The following is a 19756-nucleotide window of genomic DNA, read 5'->3' on the forward strand; positions in this document are numbered from 1 at the left end:
CCCAAATTGCTCCCGATGGCTGTGCCAGCTGGCCGCCTTCGGTGTGTGAATGGGTGAATGTAGGCACATTGTAAAGCGCTTTTGATAAAAGCGCTATATAAATGCAGTCCATTTACCATTTAGATTCTGTGGTTGAGATTTAAAAATGGAATTTATCAAAAAATATATCAAAAACTGAGTCAGTTTTTGAAATATTTAGGCTTTAAAGGCTTGTGTTTTCAGAAAGAAAACAATCTTTTTACCATGTTCTCCCTGCAAAACACCCACAACTAAGGGCTAATATAACTTAGATTTTTTTTTAAATATTTATTCATCAGTCCCTTTTTGCTATATTTTATTTCATGTTAATAGTGTACATTAAGATGCAGTGATGACATAATGAGCTCTACCCCGCGGAAAGTGTCAGATGACCACAGTAATGCTGTAACCCTCACAGCCATAATTGTCTATATTGTGAGTAATTGCAAAACTTATTTGTTGTTCTACTCCCCTCCCCCACACTTTCCAAACCAAAAGGACGGACCTTCCCAATGTCAGAGGAAAGTAAGTATAACCATGCATAGACAATGAGGTTAATGATTATATTGTACACAGTACAACGGAGTAGTATTGCTGTAATGGTGATTTATATTTTGATATCAGAATTTCAGCGGAAAGTCCTCAGCAAGATGCTGGACCTTGAGGACCTGCTCAAGGAGATCAGGGGCAAGAATGCAGCGCCCTTCTCACTCCCTCGGATGGACTCCATCCAGGAGTTCCTGGAATTGGAGGCCAAACTGCAAGACGAGCCAGGACACAAGGAAATGCTGGTATTGTCATTTGTGTCCTTAAATTAATATTTCAATATATCTGCAGTGCCACTAGAATTGTCTGTATTGTTAATGGTGTATTTAATAGGTCCGATCAACTGACATTCAACATTGCTATCCACAGATTGCTTATCTGACGAGAGTGGGAGGGAAAGTCCTGAGGGACTGCCTCACCAACATATTGGATCGGTATGTGCAACTATTTTAACACATTAAATACTGAAGTTCAAATATGCAAACTCAATAATACATCATGAAAACTATAACTTTTCCGTCGGTTACCCAGATCTCGTGGTGGTCATCCTATTGTTTCCCTCCGGTTATGTGTTTTTATTGGATATCTTTATGCTGTTTCAGCTTGTTCACAAACAGCCTCATGGCAGGGATGAATATGAGGGGGACGGGGACCAAGATGGCCTTCAGCCCTACAACCCTGTTCTCTGCTGTCTCAGGTAATTACAATGATATTGATTGGCTCTTTAGCTAAAAGTTAGTTTTTGAAGTTCTGACAACATATTACTCCTTTTCAATTACAGAAGCTGTGAAACGGTGGGACAGCTCGGCAACCGACCACGCAATCAGCCAAATCGTCGGGGACTACCTCAAACATGCCCCTGGGAGGTCTGGTGGTGGAGGGTATAATAGAATGAGTGCTGCCAATAACGCTGCTTATGATACCTCATAGTGTACCGTAAATTCCGGACTATAAGCCGCGGCTTTTTTCCCGTTTTTTGGCCCCTGCGGCTTATATAACGGTGCGTCTTATCTATGGATTTTTTCAGAAAAAAAAAAAAAAAAAAAAAAAATCTCTCTTTTTTAGCACTCTTTCTAACTATAAATCCACTTCTGTTTTAATTTCCTCTCTTGCCCTCTTTTCACCACACCGCGGACACTGTGTGCACTGTAAAAATAAACAACGGTGGTGTTGTGTTATGTTGTTTTGTTGAAATGTTGTAATACGGTAAATGGGAGCTTCCTCAAACAGCCATCTCTTCCCGACAATCCCCTCTGTGCGTGACCACTTACATATGGTAATTACGGTAAGCAAACGGCCACTCGGGCAACAACTCCCTCCCCCGACTACCAGGAGAAAATCACAAACTTCGGCGAATTCACACAAAGGAAGATCAAGGAATATTCACAACAAGACCAGCAGTAGAAGCAACACTCTCACTTACCATGGGGAAGGTACGCAGAAATTCACACGAGGCAGCTTTCAAGTTGAAAGCAGTCAATCTCGCATTAAAAGAGAGCAGCCGCCGATCAAACAGAGCAGCCGCGCGTAACCTGGGCAAAAGGGACTGTCCGTCCGGGGGAGAACTACTGAACAACTCCCTCCCGACTATCAGGAGAAAATCACAAACTTCGGCGAATTCACACAAAGGAAGATCACGGAATATTATAGGAGTGTGAAAACATCCACAATTACCAACGGGTTCCAAAACGCTGGACTGCTGCGGGATGAAGAGGATGACGCCACGGGGACTGCCCCCTAGTCCGATACCTCACGAGTCCGATACCTCACGAGTCCGACACCTCATGGTTTTGGGTTAGGGTCTGGGGGAGGTTAGGTTTAGGCGTGGGGGTGGGAGAGGTTAGGTTTTGGGTTAGGGTCTGGGGGATGTTAGGTTTAGGCGTGGGGGTGGGAGAGGTTAGGTTTTGGGTTAGGGTCTGGGGGAAGTTAGCCTCTTTTTTCGGACTCGTGAGGTGTCGGACTCGTGAGGTATCGGACTCGTGCCATGGCACCTGAAGGAGAGAGGAGAGTGGTTGACGAAGCCACCCTGAACCTGTTCGTTTCCGACACTGAAGATGAGGACTTTGGTGGTTTCAGTACGCAGGAAGAAGAGGAAGACGAGGATTAGTGACTTGACTTCTCTGGTTACAGGTTTGCTGCACATATACGGTAGCCTATTGTTGTGTGATTTTGTCTGGGGATTAGTGACCTGACTTTTGTTTTGTTTTGTTGAAATGTTAATAAATGGGAGCTTCCCCAAACAGCGATCTCTTTCCCGACATTCCTCTCTGTGCACGAACCCTTTCATATGGTAATTAAACATCAAAACACCCGCGGCTTATAGTCCGGTGCGGCTTATAGAAGAAAAAAATAGTCAATTTTGGTCCCGCGGCTTATACACCGGTGCGTCTTATAGTCCGGAATTTACGGTAGTTGTTTCAGTCATGTTTCTTCTTTTTTCTCACTGGTTCATGTGTGGATAAAAAATGTGAAATATCCTGTTTACATTATGTTTATATCTGAAAGTTATTCTTTCTAATCTGAAAGTAATTCTTTATACAATTTTTTTTCCCCCTCACTGTTCATGGATGAAGGATATAGTATGTGAACTATCCCTTTATTTGTTTTAAATGTTTGTTTGGCAAACTAATTGTTTGTAATACTTTTAGATATATTCCTCTGGTGCATGGGTGGAGGAAAATCTTCAAATTCAAAAAGTTAAAGTTTTATTAATGTTAAACTTTTTATAAAAGTTTAAAGTTTTATAAAATACATCCCTTTTAAAGGTGTTCATGTTTGACTAAAGTTGAAAATGTTTATGGAAAATTTGTATTAATGTTCAAGTTTGATTAAATACATATTTTCACAATCTACTGCTGTACTGCTAAATTGAGTCTAAATGAGCATCAAGTTGTCTAGTTGAGAGATTTATTGGTTGTATTTTTACACGATGCTACTTTTGGCAAAATTCTAAAGTTAATAGTTAACTTTTTCCACCTTGGTCTCAGAGCAAGAAGATTGTCATAACGTTGTGATGACGTCTTTCAGTAACGTTCAGGACTAGGCCAGATCACAGGGTGATTTGGGGATGATTTAGACGTCTTCGCCAGGACGTCATCTTGCCGACTTTTTAATGACCCTAACTGGCCACAGAACTGGGCTGTTTTAGGTCATTGAAAAGTCGTCTAGATGACGTCCTGGCGTAGACGTCTAAATCATCCCCAAATCACCCTGTGATCCGGCCTAGTCCTGAACGTCACTGAAAGACGTCATCATAACGTTATCATGACGTAATTTTGCTTGCTGGGGGGGGAATCGCCACATTGGCAACACTGTTATATGCAAATTAACATGGAAATTGACCGTTTAACCGACATGCTTAACCGACCAAAGACGTTCTCTGCGGTTAACCGTCGACATCCCTACATGGTTCCTCACCATGATGGTCTCAGACTGCAGCGGGGTGGAGTTCCTCCTGAGCAGGTCCAGCTGGGATGACAGGATGGCTCTCCAGTCAGCTACACAGACAGACAGAAAACACTTCTGACACAACCACAGATGACTGCAGGCTGCTCTGCTTTCTAGAATACAATAGAATAGACTAGGCTTAGTCCTCAAATAGAATGAGATTAGTCAAATATATTAAATAAAATGTAGCAGAAAAGCAGAGAAAAAATCAAACTTGATGACAGACCAAAAACGATGTGAATACCGTAAAAGACACCAAATTGTGAACCAAATGCGATACCCAAGCACCAAGTGATGATCACCTGGGTCCTGATTTTTCTCAGTCAAATAAGGAAAATATAAATATTTGGGTGCATGTCACGCATCCAATACTGAGGAGGAGAGAGCACGAAGCATGTATCCTTCATTATACAATGGTGTACTCTACAAACATTGTCTACATTATTAAGTATGTCATACTGTATACGAATTGATATAATGTAGCTTATGTTGGCAGGCCTTAATTTGCATGAGTGACAAAATGTGCTGGTCAAACAGCCGGTGGGCCTGGCGCTGAGCCTCGCCCCTAAACGTACACACTCACCTGTGGAGGGAAGCTGTGTGACAGGAGCCGGCGTGGTCGTGGTTGGAGGGGGACTAGTCACTGCAACTGAGGGAGAGAAAGGCCATTCCAACTGAATTACGCCCTCTTAAGTAGCTTCAAAATAAATGCTCCATACTGCACAACACATACATATTCTGTATCTGCTCGCTCTAAGTCTAACATGTCATTGAAGCTATGGTGATAAGTGAAATATTTAAACCAATTTGTATTCCTGCACCCTTACATCAAACGAAGAAAGGTGTTTTTACCCTCAGGCAGTGCACCTACTGACCTGTTAAGTGTTTAGTCTGGACTTTGCATTAGGCACTTTATACAATACAGCACTTTAATTATTAACCTTACTTTTTTTTCCAATTAGGCTAATTGTTATTACTCTACTGCACTTGGTCACTTTATTGCATTTTGCACAACCCGCCATAATGTGCTATAGTAGGAAGCTACTCTTTTTGTGTGTCCATTGATTTAATAGTGTATCAATACGAGGGATCAGTGTTGGTAAACAAACGGCTTAGTGGGGGCAACTGTATATGTACCCTATGGAGCCAGCCTTGAGTGTCTCACTATAGAAGGATGTGCTTTTTACTAAATTCACTTAATTTTAAAAACTGCGACAGTTCACACAACTTTAACACAACATACATATACATCAGATTATTGAGCTACTTCTGCTCTCACAATGTCAAAATATAAGCGATGTGATGTATAGATGTATAGTGTTTGAGATTAACGTTTGTTTGTCGCAACTCATGCTAGTTAACTGCTGCAGTGGTTCCGCATTTCCGGGTGGTTGTAATGTGTCACGCTGATTCGTCCTATAGGAGCTACTGTATCTTCTTTACATTATGTATCTATGTTGAGAATCTATGTTTAGAGTTTGTACTGTGGGAGCGAATTTGTTGTCCGAGGGAGAGTGTATGAGAGGAGGGAGCATGAATGAGAGGGGGCAGGCGCGGACTGCATAATTGGGCGCTTCGGGCAGATGCCCGGTGGCCTGGCCTGGCATGGCCTGCAATTTTTTTATTTTTTTTATTTTTTTTTGTGTGCAGGCCAGGCCACTCACTGAACAGCAGGCCAGTATGTATAAGTGTTCCTAGTTGCGCAGATTGCAGGCAGGGAGGCTGCAGGCAGCCAGGCAGGGAGGATGAGTTAACTTTTCAGTCAGAAGCTGCTGAGACCCCGGCGCGGGTGGGCGGGGCTTGCTGTTCAATGGTGCCAAAATGGAGAAGAAAAGAGGTGCAGAGAGGTGGAAAGCAAGGAGGATGTTGTGCCTTGGCCTAAACTACAATATCAGTGGTAGACAATTGACCTATCGCTAAGCCCCACCCACCGTGCTCACTTGGACAAACACAGGGCAGGCTGACTAGAATAATGGCAGCCGTCACTGTCAAAGTTATATCCCAAGACGCTCTTCACAACTTTTTGAGGCCTGATATCATCTAGAAGCCATCAGAAGGTACTTCACTATGCCATGGAGGGCAATGTACAACATTTAAAGCTATCGATAAAAAGAAATGCGATACGTGCATGCCTGGAAACGGCTGTAGCGAATCTTGTAGCGGGTGGGGAAAACAAGCGACTCACTTTGAGTAACTTCTCCGTGGATTATATAGCATATGCCGAATTGAAGAGTGGCACCTGGTAATCTATTTCATGTACCTCTGTATAATCAAGAAACGTTAAATAGTGTAGATGTTTTTCATAGCGAGACAACGGCACGCACGCATGGGTGGTGGTGTAGCAGATCAGCAGAGGCATAGCTTACAGCTTTTAACATGTTTTCCTCCTGGATCTTTTCTCTTTAGACTACCTCACATTTATTTGGAGAACGAAATACCCTCGTTTTAGGGTTTGACTGGTGTCTAGCGATGTTATAATCACATCAATCAATGCGTCTCCTCTTCACTAGTCTCGGTGGCCAGCCTCCCCTCTCTATCTCTTCACCAATAACTCCATTACGCGCATAACGTAATGACTGGAAACTCGCATAATTCAGCATTTTCTTTTGCCGACTTTCTGAATACCATGATGATTTTATGATACCTTTTGGATCATGATAGGATTTCTCTCCTTAGATCCCTGGGCCCGTATTTATCAAGCGTCTCAGAGTGCCATTTTAGTCGTAAGTGCTGAGAATTTGTGAAATTTAGTCCTACTCTCACACTTAAGAATAAAAGCTTTTTATCAACCTTCTTAAGACTAGGAAACACTCCTACTCCCCCAGCTATTTAGGAGTCCTCAGGAGGTGTCCTAAGTGGTTAGGAGTTGCCAGCAGGGCAATGTTGATAGGACACTGTACCATTTCTTCTCACAGTCTGTTGGTGAGCGAACACAATGTACTTGTGATGCATTCAGCTCCAATGCAATATGCTCCCATGCCTTCTTCTTGTCTCGACTGGTGAGAGTTGGGCTGAACTTTCCTTTGATTATTTGTTTCCTCTGCTCTACTAACTCCACTAAGCACAGCGTGTCATCCTCCCTCCAATTCGGCTTTCTTTTGGATTAGGTCAATTGGGTGGATTAGGAAACATTTAGCCTATTCTTGAGTCATATTCAATGTAGGCTATCTTGTATTATTTTGTTGATAATTTCTTCTGAAATTATTGGTGAATATATGCTACACTCCCATTGTGCATTTCATTGTTGAATCATCTCTATTTAGGATATTCGTGCATAAGGGATTCCATTCAGCGATTGGCCATTCCTGTGTACTTGGAATTGCGTCATCAACATTTCCCTTTACGGCACACACACCTGTCGTAAATCAGCTCTGAGATTGACACTTATGCCTACCCCACACTACAGGATTTTCAAATCCTTGAAGATTATAAAAATCTTGAGAGCCCACACACTACAGGACAGAGAGAGCCGATTTTTTAACATTTCAATCTTGGGACACACACACAATTGCGTCTGTTCAAACGCAACCCCACACACTAGAAGATTATGCGAAGATTCACCTTGGAAGCAGGGCTCGACGTTAACTTTTAAAATGCCTATTCAGTGTGCGCACCGGGTGTAGTAGTGTCATTTCGTTTTCTAAACAAATTTTATTTTTTGTTTTTATAATGCATTTGCACTGAAAGGATTTGTTTAACTAATATTTGCGCGGACAGCCGCGTCCATTCGGGGTGTAGGCCTACTGTGCACGGCCAGGCGAAAACCGTCTGCACAGGTGTCTTGTGGAGGGGCGCGTCTGCTGATTTGACTCACTTTTCCGTGCGGACACTCGCCGATGCGGGAAGCTGAGACCTAAGCGCTTGTTAATTGTAGGCTACATGCTTTGCAGTATAGCATTTAGTTTTCCGTCCCGTTCAAAGACGCACGGGTATTTCACCTCGATGACAATTTCCTCGTTCTTTGTTTCTGTGCGGGGCTGCGAGCGGACGCGGACCAGATTATTTTGCGAAAAACTGTAATGGAAACGCAGCTACTACTGGCTCTCTGCTCAAGATGCAATCGCCTGTCGAGTTGTAAATATCTAACATGTTAGATATGCCCGATTCACAATCGGGAAGAGGCAGTCTTCCCGATTGTGAATCTTTGAACCCCACACACTACAGGATCATTTGGGAAGATTATCTGCCCGACGCGCTTCAAATCGGGAGCACCCCCGAGAAAATCGGGAGGGGGGAATCTTGGCCATAATCTTGCAAATTATCCTGTAGTGTGGGGTAGGCATTAGGATTCAGTCCTACACCTCGCTGAAAGAGGGAGTGAGATGCATAATAACTGACTTTTAAGTGCAGCTTTTGGCTGGGAATTTTTTTGCTCATAAGTGTACTCTTAGCAGTGTTCTTAGGAGTAATTCTAGGAAGCTTGATAAATACGGGCCCTGGTTTCCTGATAAGAACTTAATTTATGATCAAACATTTCCTCATTAAGCCCAGATTGGATTCAGCAGGGGGCGGATACCTCAGCATGGAGGCCCAGCTGATGTGAAAATATGCAATTACAGAGATGATGTTATAGTTTGCTAATTCAAATATATCTGTTCCTGAAATACACCTCTAGGTCCTTGGGTGAGCTGCAAGGGGACATGCGGCCCTGAAGAGTGGTTTAAATGGTCTAGCTGATAAGTTGCACAATGCTTTATTTGCGACAAGCTTTTATGTTAATCCCTGTTTAGTGCAGGTCTGGAAAACATTATGGCCAGGCTTCTTATGATAGAGTGTGTTTAGAACAGTAATGGCATGTGACCTCCTGTGGAAGAGCCACGTCACGTGATGCGGACCACGGAGGAGGAGAAAACACACCTGCCAAATAGGAGTGAGAGAGGGGGAGCTCGCATAACTACCAATGTCAGCCCAGCAGTGAAGGGTGTCACCAGATGGAGGAGGAACCTTCGGGGAGAGACCAGCCCATACCAGAAGACAACGCCCCCAAGGAAATGCACTTTAAAAGCCCACCACAAGAGAATGAATTGGTCGGTTTTCAAATGTCTCTTTCTTGATATCGGCTGTTAGGAAAGACCACTGGAAATCCACCCGGAGATCTCTGAGGGGTAATTGGTATCACTTGACTTGCTCTGTATCATGATTTATGCAATATTCACTATATAAAATAATGTTCTAAATATCAGAATTGCTTGTCATATTGGTTTTTCATATATCTGGAATAATTGGACACGCTGGAAAGGTATTAACATATGTCAACACCTTCTGACCGGTGCGGGCAGTTCTGTCTAGGTTGGACCGGTACCGAAAAATCCTTTCCTATCAATCATGGAAGTCAAATGAGGGAGAAGACTCGTCATCTTGCGGTCACCACGATTGCAGATTTAACTCCAAAACAGTAGCATTGTGGATGTGAGTGGATCTACGTTTACTAGTTTAATATTATCAATTGCCTGGCCTCCCAGGATACCTCGTAATGTTGCATTTACCCCCATGCACATCGTTTGACAATTTTTTCAATTTATAAATGTATAAAACCCATTGATAGTATAATAAAACCCCATAAAACCAGAGAAAACTCGCTTTTTCTAGTGCTTCTCTATGGAACTCTAAGCTGAGAATGTCCGAGTGTATTGTAGAGCTGCACGTGCTGTGATTGGCTCGTCTGCGTTCGGGGCGTGGCTTAGTGATAGGTCAATTGTCTATTGCCTCTAGAATATTCGAGATAAATTAAATTAACACTGATTTGTATTTATTTATTTATTTATTTATTTATTTATTTATTTATTTATTTATGTATTTATATTAGGCTATATAAAAAAAATCCCATTGGTCAAATGTAAACAGCAGTGGCTAAACTGAAAGTATGGGTTGGATTGCTTTTGGGGTTTTCTTCACAAAAGTGGAGAAGGAGGCAGAAGCAGCACTAGCACTGCAGCAGGTGCTCCTGCAGAGCTGGAGGTGGTGTTGAACTTATCAGAATCAGGAACCTTCAGGTAGGCTACAATTTCAGAGCATAAAGTGAAACATGTAGGCTATATGCTTATTGCTTTCACATTAATGTGCTTTATGGGATTATCAGTAGGACTGCACAATACAGTTTCAAGTGGAGATGAAGCAGTTAGATTTTTTTGTATTTGCATTTAACCTCAGATAAGCCAAGACAGGACACTGCACTCTTCCTTAAATGAAGTTTGCTGTGAAGCTTTTGTACAGAGGCATGTTTTTGTTTTTACGTCTTCATATACTTGCAGTTATCTAGGCAATGTTGAATTCTATTAGTGAACAAATACGGTAGGTAACATACCATGTAACATCACGTTAGCATTATATTCACCAAATCTTGCTTCAAACGGCCCAGATTTTTCATGTGTATCCATGTGTGCTGGCCTGCCCTGCATGGTATCTAATGCCCGGCCTGAATTATGGTCCCAGTCTGCCCCTGAGAGGGGGTGTGCATTTCAATGAATGGGGTCATAAGCTGAATTGGGCATTGGCTGCATAGGTTTACATGCTTGAAATTAGTCTAAGACATCACTAAGTTTAGGCAAGTAAAACAACACGGTTGCGTTTTTAGGCAACAAAAGCAAGTTGGTTGGGGTTATGATTTGAGTCGGGGCTCAGGCCAGCTTACAAGTCCTTCAAATCCGTCCGCCACACACTCCCACTCCTTCTTAGTGTGACTTTGACGTACTTAAATCTCAGACTTCCTCAGTATTTGGGTCAGTATTTGGGTCAGTATTTCTAAAACAAAGCATTTCTAAACTGCTGCTTTGTGTTTGTTTTTATGTTTTGTTTTAATCATGTGTGCCTATGTCTCTGTGTTTTTTACGCTCGCTGCAAACCAATTCTGGGACATGGGCTTTCTTCGGAATAGCGGGTTGCTGGACGTTTTGAGTGAAGATCTGGGCAATATGGCGCAGACGTGAGGCAGAGCGGGTGGTCGCGCCATAGGCCAGATGCCATGACGCCTTCAGGTGCAATGGATGGTTTTATAGGGGTCAATTTTGAGAAGATTTTAGACATTTTCCAGTAGGTGCGCTGCAGGGAGCAGCCTGGCATAGTGTGAGATTCCTTGTTCTCACTCGTAAAACCTGGGTTGTAGGACAACCCCAATGTTTTAGGAGGTGATTTCACCTCAGAGGCTGTTTGCAGACCTTTGATCACCCGGAGATTCATGACCACCTTCTTGTCATTGAAGATGCCATCGATGTCCACCCTGCAGCAGTATGGTCCACTGTCCATCTGCCTGACGTTCAGGATGGCCAGGTCCATCTGTCCATCCAGAACATCTCCCGTGAACCGGTACCGGTCTGCCACCTTGGAGCAGAGAGTTCCCAGTTCACTTACAATTGGTGCCCCTGATATATATATATATATATATATATATATATATATATATATATATATATACATTATGTTGACTAATGCGCAGTGTGCATGCTGTTTTCTCTTTTGGCCTCCCAGCCAAAAACATCCAGAGACTTCAGTATGTGCAAAACAGTGTCCTCACAAAAACCCGGAAAAGCCAGCACATCACCCCAGTCCTCCACTCCCTCCATTGGTTGCCAGTAAACCAGCGCATCATCTACAAAACCCTCCTGGTCGTCTACAAGGCCACCAACCACCTCGGGCCGACCTACCTCCGGGACCTCCTCTCCCCCCAAACCTCATCCCGGACTCTCAGGTATGGCAGCCAAAATCTCCTTGCAATTCCACGCACAAGGCTCTCAACCATGGGAAATCATGCCTTTTGTGCACTGGGGCACGCCTGTGGAATCTGCTCCCAGGATCCATCCGGGCCTCGGACTCCCTTGCTGCCTTCAAAAGCAGCCTAAAGACCCACCTTTTTCATGCTGCGTTCGACTAGGGCCTGTTTTAATCCTCTACTCAAGTGTGTGCTTGTATTTCTCTTGTCAATCACCTTGAGATGTCAGTTTGATTTTAAAGTGTGCTATACAAATACAATTCATTATTAGTATAATTATTATTGATCATGATGTATAACACCTTAGATTCTCTATCTAGCAGTGTGTTTTCATACTAACCTGTATTTAACAGAAAAGGGGGGGAAAGACAAGACAAGACAGAGAGATAAGTGTGGTTTCTCTGCTGCTGCTCTTGTCAACTCTGAGGTGACGGCAGCTTCCGGGACCTAGATCGCACTGTAGAATTCACAGCATCTCCCTGTGGTGTAAACTAGACTAAAGAAACTATAGAAACATGTACAATTAAATTAATTTCGGCCTATACTATAAAAACAAAAATGTGATGATACATTTAGGGTGTCACACGCTCCCCAACAAAAGGAAATAGGGTTCTGACATTCTAACTCTTTGAGCTCTTATTTTTAGTGCATGTACATAGGAATGCTGTGCCCCCCCAGGATAAAGAAATGTTGTAAATTTGAAAATAAAATGCATTAATCTGGGGCACTGTGAGAGCAAAATGAAGAGGCTAGTAGATATGAAGTAGGAGAAGGAGAGCCAGCACACAAAGTATCCTACAAAGTATTCTCCTGTGCCGTGCACCGAAACTTTAAAAACACCGGTGAGTGTGCTCGCTACTGGCTGATTGCCAGTTTGTTTGAACATAGTACATATGAAGAACTACACACATCACATTAATATCCTCTTCACTATGGAGAGTGAAGTGAAGTTCACTTCAGTGAAGTTATTTTATTAACGTAAAATAATTGTCTCCTTATATAGCCTATTCTATCTGCATGATAGTGTTTCCCAACCACTGAACCGTGGCCCACTGGTGGGCCTCAGAGCACCATCTAGTGGGCTCCTAAAGCAGGTGTTTGCAGTCAACTACTTGAAATTAATATGTGGCAGTCAAAATCTATTTGTGGTGCTCAAAATCTATTGTGGTGTACCTCCACAAATAGATAACTGTATAGGAGACACTGAATGCTATTAGGATATGACAACACATTCTGAACAGGGCACTCCTGAAAAAGAGAGCATTGCTCTCAGTGAGACTCCCCCTGTATAAATAATTATAATAATCGCCCATGTGTGGGCGTGTCGGCCCGCTGAGCTTCGCGTCATGTCAGCGCAAACCTCCATAGACGTGTTTATGCCCAAAACAGTATTCACAAGTGTGTGATCACTCCCCTTCCGCTATCAAGTCAAGTCAAGTCAAGTTTATTTATATAGCCCTAATTCACAAGCATGTCTCAGAGGGCTTCACAGAAAGTATGTCTAGCTGATTCTAGCTAACACACAGTAACAAGAATATACAGAATAAAGATAACATTTGAACATTTGAAGAAAGCAGGAGAGTGGAGGAGGGAGGGAGAGGGAGGAGGGAGGTGGGGAGAAAATAGGAAATGTGGAGGAGGAGAGAACAGAGGAGGAGAGATGAGGGTGCAGGGGAGGGAGAGCCAGGGTAGGGGTAGGGTCTAGGGTTGGGGGAGGGGAGGGAGTAGGATACGGGCCCGGATTAGGGCGAGGGTGGGGGGAAATGGGAAATGTGGAGGAGGAGAGAACAGAGAAGGAGAGGTGGGAGGGTGCAGGGGAGGGAGAGCAGGGGGAATGTGAGAGGGAGGAGAGGGCAGAGAGGAGGAGAGAACAGAGAAGGAGAGGTGGGAGGGCGCAGGGGAAGGAGAGCAGCGGGAATGTGAGAGAGGGGAGAGGACAGAGAGGAGGAGAGAACAGAGAAGGAGAGGTGGAAGGGTACAGGGGAGGTAGAGTAGAGGTAGGGTCTAGGGTGGAGGGAGGGAGTAGGATACGGGCCCGGATTAGGGCGGGGGTGGGGAGAAAATGGGAAATGTGGAGGAGGAGAGAACAGAGAAGGAGAGGTGGGAGGGTGCAGGGGAAGGAGAGCAGGGGGAATGTGAGAGAGGGGGGAGGACAGAGAGGAGGAGAGAGGCAGAGAAGGAGAGGTGGGAGGGTGCAGGGGAAGGAGAGCAGGGGGAATGTGAGAGAAGGGAGAGCAGGAAGTGGCAGGGATTCAGGAAAATAGGGGAGAAGAGGAGAAGGAGCAGAGGGGGGGAGAAGGAGGAGAGAGCAGGAGAAGGGAGGGGGGGGGCGGTGGGATGTGGGGGAGGAAAGAGCATGGAAAGAGAGGAGAACAAGAAGGGGGAAGAAGGGAAGAAGCGGGGGAAGGGGGAAAGAGAGAGGGGGGGGGGAGAAGATCAGACAACTGACTACTCTAAGCATTAACCAGAGCTAACTGGGACATAGTATCTAGCTAATCTACAGCCTAATCTGGCCTATCCTACCCTGCTCTAGTCTGATTTTAGCCTGAACACTAACAGGTCAGCCTTAGGCTGTAGCTAATCTATCGCCTACCTAAGCTGTTCTAAACCAACCGGCAGCCCTCGACCAGTGATGAAGAGCACCGATGCCCCCCGACCCGGCCCCCGCCCACATCACGTCTATCACGTCTGTGACAGCAGCTTCTTTCTTGCTGAGTGCAAGCAGAGGGATAGAGTGAGAGAGAGAGAGAAAAGAGAGAGGGGGGGGAGAGAGAGCGAGAGAGAGAGAGAAAAGAGAGAGGGGGGGAGAGAACGAGAGAGGGAGAGAATTGGAGGATGAACCAGTTTGGATTCGTAACGAAAATTGATGCTGATGGAACGATCCATTTGAAACACACCAAAGGGCCGCCGTGCCGTTACGCAGTGAATATCCCCATCATGTCCCAAAGCGTGCGCATACTGTAATTAGTCGTTTCGTTCATATAGGCTACAGTGATGGGCAAGCTACTTGGAAAATGTAGTAAGCTAGGCTATCAGTTACTCTTGATTAAATATAGCTAATCTACGAGCAACATGACAAAAGCAGCTTGCTACATCAAAGCTACTTTTTTTCTACATTGAATCAACTTCATGTCAAAGAACAACTTTCCAGCAAACAAATAAGGAGGCAAAGAAAAATCTCATTTTGATTGTTTATTATATTATAAAACACTCACTGGCACAATATTCAAAAACAGACAATAAAACCTGAACATCTTCTTCATCACTGCCAGTGGCTCCCTCTGGCTCTGCCATCTTTCAAAGTTCGTTGCTGATGTGACTTCGCCAGCACATGACATATTTTGCCCTACCCTTAACCAATCGTCAGTCTTCATTGCCTAAACCCAACCCAATCAGATGCAGAGTATTGCCGGGTCTTGCTGCAAGAGAGGCAAGGATGCTAAAAAGCAAGGATGGGGCAACAACACTTGTTGTCCGTCATAATGGAACTGGAAGTGCTTTATTAGCTACACAGGCACACTTGACATATGCAATGTCTCCTCCTGTTTAATCCAAACCGCAGCAGAAATCTCCACTGCGTGCTTTGCTCATGGATTTTCTCTGGCAAGTAGCTTGTAGCTTTTGCGGGAAGCTACAAGCTACTTGGGTATATAAATAGCTTAGCTACTGAACAAGCTACTTGGTTCAAAAGTAGTGAAGCTACCACCAAGCTACTGAGAAATGTAGTTAAGCTATGTAGCTTCGCTACTTGTAGCAAGCTACTGCCCAACACTGATAGGCTATAACATACACATTGAAAAATATTTGTTTCTTTAACTCATTCTCTGCCAGGGTCATTTCGGTCTGTGTGCTCCCAGTGCCAGGATTTTGAGCATATTTCCTGATCTTCCAGGACCCACAGAATATTCTGTGCTAGGAATAAAATTACACAACATATCTCACAATAAAGCAGAGACTCTTATCGTATCTGGTCTCTGAGATTAAATGAAGCTCCGCCCTGCTGAAAAAACCAGCATGCACCAGCATAGCTTTTTATGCTGGTGTACCAGCATCCCAGCATCGCATGCTGGGATGCTGGTAAATTTGTTGTGTTTTGAAAACACAACAAGTTATGCTGGTGTACCAGCATGGGATGCTGGGATGCTGGTGGTGTGACCAGCATGGGATGCTGGTGGTGTGACCAGCATGCGATGATGCTGGTATGCTGGTGGTGTGACCAGCATCCCATGCTGGTCACACCACCAGCATGGGATGCTGGTGGTGTGACCAGCATGCGATGATGCTGGTATGCTGGTGGTGTGACCAGCATGGGATGCTGGTCACATATGCTGGTCTTGTGACCAGCATGGGAAGCATACACCAGTACACCTATGCTGGTGTAGATGCTGGTGTGACCAGCATACACCAGCTATTCTGGTGTCAAAACACAACATGCTGGTCTATGGTTGAATGCTTGTTAACCAGCACCCCATGCTGAGAGTAGTCAGACCAGATAAACATCACAAAAGTAATCTTTCTTGAACTAGTTAAATGAAGACTATTTCAGGTTTACATAACAATATAATTATTTATTAAATAAAAGCAACACAGAGAGGGAGTGGGAGAGAACCGCACATACAGCAGTGCACCTGAACAGTCAGCCTGTACCTGTCTTTATGTCAAAAGTATTAAAAGTAAAAGTGTGACTCAACTCAATTAATGTGCTGAAGGCAATTAAAGACTCATTACAATTAAACTAAATTAAATAATAAAACTACTGACTAATTAACAATAACACAACAAACAGGCAACATCACCCGACAAGAAAAGAGGTCACCCCAGGAACAGCTGGAGAAGAGGTGTGCAGGCAGAAATGTCTGGGAGCAGGCTCAATTGGGGAGAACAGGGAAGAACCGTCAACCACCGACATTTTGTCAATGGCCTATGCTCCCTTGAGGAGCAAAGGCCTTAAGTCAAATCAGAAGTAGAGAATTCCACTGAAAAACATTGCAGATTTATTTTGCACAAAATCTCACAATCCTAAAAACTTTATGGAAAAAAACAATGTTTTGCAGGCATTCATTTACCGTAATTAATTAATTTCAGTTATTGAGAGTTGATTTGAGTTCAGTCGTGGACCAGTGATGTCATTCACAAATCACAACTTAAATCAACTCTCAATAACTGTCAAACTAAATGAATGCCTGCAAAACGGTTTACAGTTTTTGGATATGTGTGAGATTATGTGCAAAATAAATCAGCATTGTTTTTCGGTGGAGTGTCCCTTCAAGTGCTATTCTTTGCTTGTTTGTTTATGTCCATTATTTTCTCTGTGATGTAGCATCCAGGCTTCCCCACTCGAGCTTCCACATCTGCTTCACCCAGGTTTTGGTTCTGGAGCCATTCTTTGTATCAAACTGAAAAGCAAACAGAGATAAATTAGTGGCAGAGTAACACTGTTCTTTGGTCAATATTTCAACTGCTGTTTGAAAACGTGCTACAGAAAAGTGACGCATGACGCATGAGCTACTTTAAAAATTATTTCACTGTACTGTCTGCCCAGGGTCTAGCTGTACAAAGACCTTTCTGGCTCACAGCCCGATTGGTCCCAAGTTCGCAACACATTTTAAAATTCATCTTGAAGTTGATAAGTCAGATACTGTAAGTGGGGGCGTTAAATCGCACCTTTCTGATCCACCTTGGAACCTGGTAAAACAGCTCATCCATTCCAGACACATTACAATTTGGTAAATAAGAGTCCAAATGCAGTGACACATGCATTAGGTTCCATGGGATCATGGCATCAGCTATGTGCACAAATCATTTATTTAACAAGCCAGTCACCTTTAATTAAAACTACAGCCACCCACAGGATATGTCCATCTAGATCATTTTGGTGTGAGTTGCTGAGTTTTGGAGACAGCGGCCATGTTGTGGTGCTCAAAGCACACACAAAAAATAAAAATAAAATAAAATAAAATAAAATCCTTTCCAGAAAGGATAAAAAGCAAGTGGGCCTAGAGGACCACAGGAATAGGTTTTTTGAGAAAAGAAAAGTTCTCAACTTACTTAACAGATTAATGTGTGTCCTCCACTGGCTGTTTCTCCCTCAATGTATGATATCTCATCGAAAACCTGCACACACACAGTATATAGACAAAGAGACAGTGTCCATTAGAAAAGCATGTGTGAAAAGCAGCACTTGCCCCTCCCTCATTACCACCACTGAGGTGCCCTTGAGCAAGGCCCTTAACCCCTTAATGTGTGTGTGAGTGCGAGCAGGGCCCACTTGAAAAAGAGATGGAAATCTCATTATGGTTACCCTGGATAAATAAAGGTAAAAAATTTTAGCAGTTGTATGAAGTGGGAAAGATTCTTAGTTGGCCACTCTTCTTTCACCAAGTATCCAGTCTGTCTGTACTGTATGTCTCACTGGCGCCGGAACAAGGGGGTCATGGGGACATTTTGTCCCCCTTAAAATTTGGTCCCCCTAAAAAATTTTTTTTTTTTTTTTTTAATCTGAGGGGGCAACTGCCCCTGACGCTTAGAGCCCACTTTACACTGTTTACACAGCCTGTGATGCTTGTTAAAGCCATGATCGTTGTGGGATTATTACACCTGAGACAGACAGACCCAGGGATCAAATTACAGAGAGCCCACTTTACACTGTTTACACAGCCTGTGACACTTGTTAAAGCCGTGATCATTGTGGGATTATTACACCTGAGAGACAGACAGACCTGGACTCTGTTTGCACTCACTGTCATTGGCTGCTGCTATAATCGTATACGGTTATTGTTATTTTATTTTTGTGTTGAGATGACAAGTTTTGCACTGTGTTTCGAAGTGATAATAATAATAATAAGTTCAGTGTTTCTGCCTGTGTTGCTGTCTGTTGTAGTGTAATTGTAAAATGACCTAAAGGGAGAGCAGGTCACCAAGTGAGTGAGAAAAGGAGAAAATACTGAATAATTACATCACTACAGTATAATCCTAATGTTAATTTAAAATTAGATATTCCTCTAAATATGGCTAAAAATCATCCAGACGTTAAAAAAAACATAATTTTTTCTTGCAGGCGCCCTGACGGGAGCCGGCAAAAAAACATTGAAAAAAAAAAAATAAAAAAAAAAAAAAAATTGACAAAAAAAATAAAAATGTCCCCCTAATTGCAAACTCGTTCCGGCGCCACTGGTATGTCTGTGTGCACTTTGCTCATGTGTATGTTTCCACACATGCCACTGACCTCCTCGCTCTCATCTCCTCCCGTATCGTCCTGCACTTGGCTCCCAGGAGCTTCCTGAGGTTGACGGCGTGGATGACAGCACCCACCTTCTTGTCCAGCATGGCCTTCTGGCCAATGCCATAGTAATGCTGGCAGTTCAGCGTTCCGTTATCATCTACAATGGGAGAGAGAACAATGAGAGAGAAAAATGGAGGGATAGAGAGGGGAGTGGAATGGTGTAGTGGTAGGAGACAGTATTAGTAGGAGAAAGATAGTGGATAAAGTCTTGTAGTTAACATACAGACATGTGGCAGTGGGTGAGGCCACGGTCAGCTGCAGCTGGTTCTGTATAGAGAAGTTGATGTTGTAGCACTCTGTCCAGTCTGCTTTAGGAGGCATCACCAGGCTTCTCATGCACATCCAAGATCTACAGAGCAGGCCTACAGGGAAACAGTTTAGTGAGTGTAATATTTGCACAATTGAAAAGTGAAACCCAACAAAAAAGGTCTGGGTCAGTTTCTCTAGCTTTACTTTACACATCACAAATACCAGGTAAGGTAGAGCTTTCCCCCTGTTTTCATATTTATACAGTAATTAAATCAGCTCCACCATTAAAGTTGAAGTGAACCGGAACGGAATGCACCAGCGCGAGCGTCAGACACTGAAAACGAATTGAGAGGCGGACCATATACGTGTCGATGATTTGATTTGACAATTCTGAGGACTGGCTTTGGCATTGGCCAATCCTGGCGTGTTCCACCCCCAAATCCAGTGGGATTCAGCCTGTTGTCATGCTACACGAGTGGGATCCGCAGAGTACCAGGGAGCCAGCTGCT

At 43.6% G+C, this 19756-nt stretch overlaps 1 protein-coding gene across 1 annotated transcript in view; it reads right to left on the bottom strand.

Annotated features, from left to right (window-relative positions):
* LOC310789985 (hepatitis A virus cellular receptor 2 homolog) overlaps nt 1-19756 on the bottom strand; it is a gene marked incomplete at both ends in the record, with an annotated part of 82570 nt that overhangs the window by 19605 nt on the left and 43209 nt on the right. Inside the window, 3 exons of the mRNA XM_083651707.1 lie at nt 3982-4061; nt 4595-4660; nt 11166-11328. Coding sequence (XP_083507833.1) covers nt 3982-4061; nt 4595-4660; nt 11166-11328 — 309 coding nt within the window. The remainder of the gene's footprint in view (nt 1-3981; nt 4062-4594; nt 4661-11165; nt 11329-19756) is intronic.

Source organism: Poromitra crassiceps (assembly GCF_964638095.1).
Source record: "Poromitra crassiceps genome assembly, chromosome: 1".
NCBI classification, from domain to species: domain Eukaryota; kingdom Metazoa; phylum Chordata; class Actinopteri; order Beryciformes; family Melamphaidae; genus Poromitra; species Poromitra crassiceps.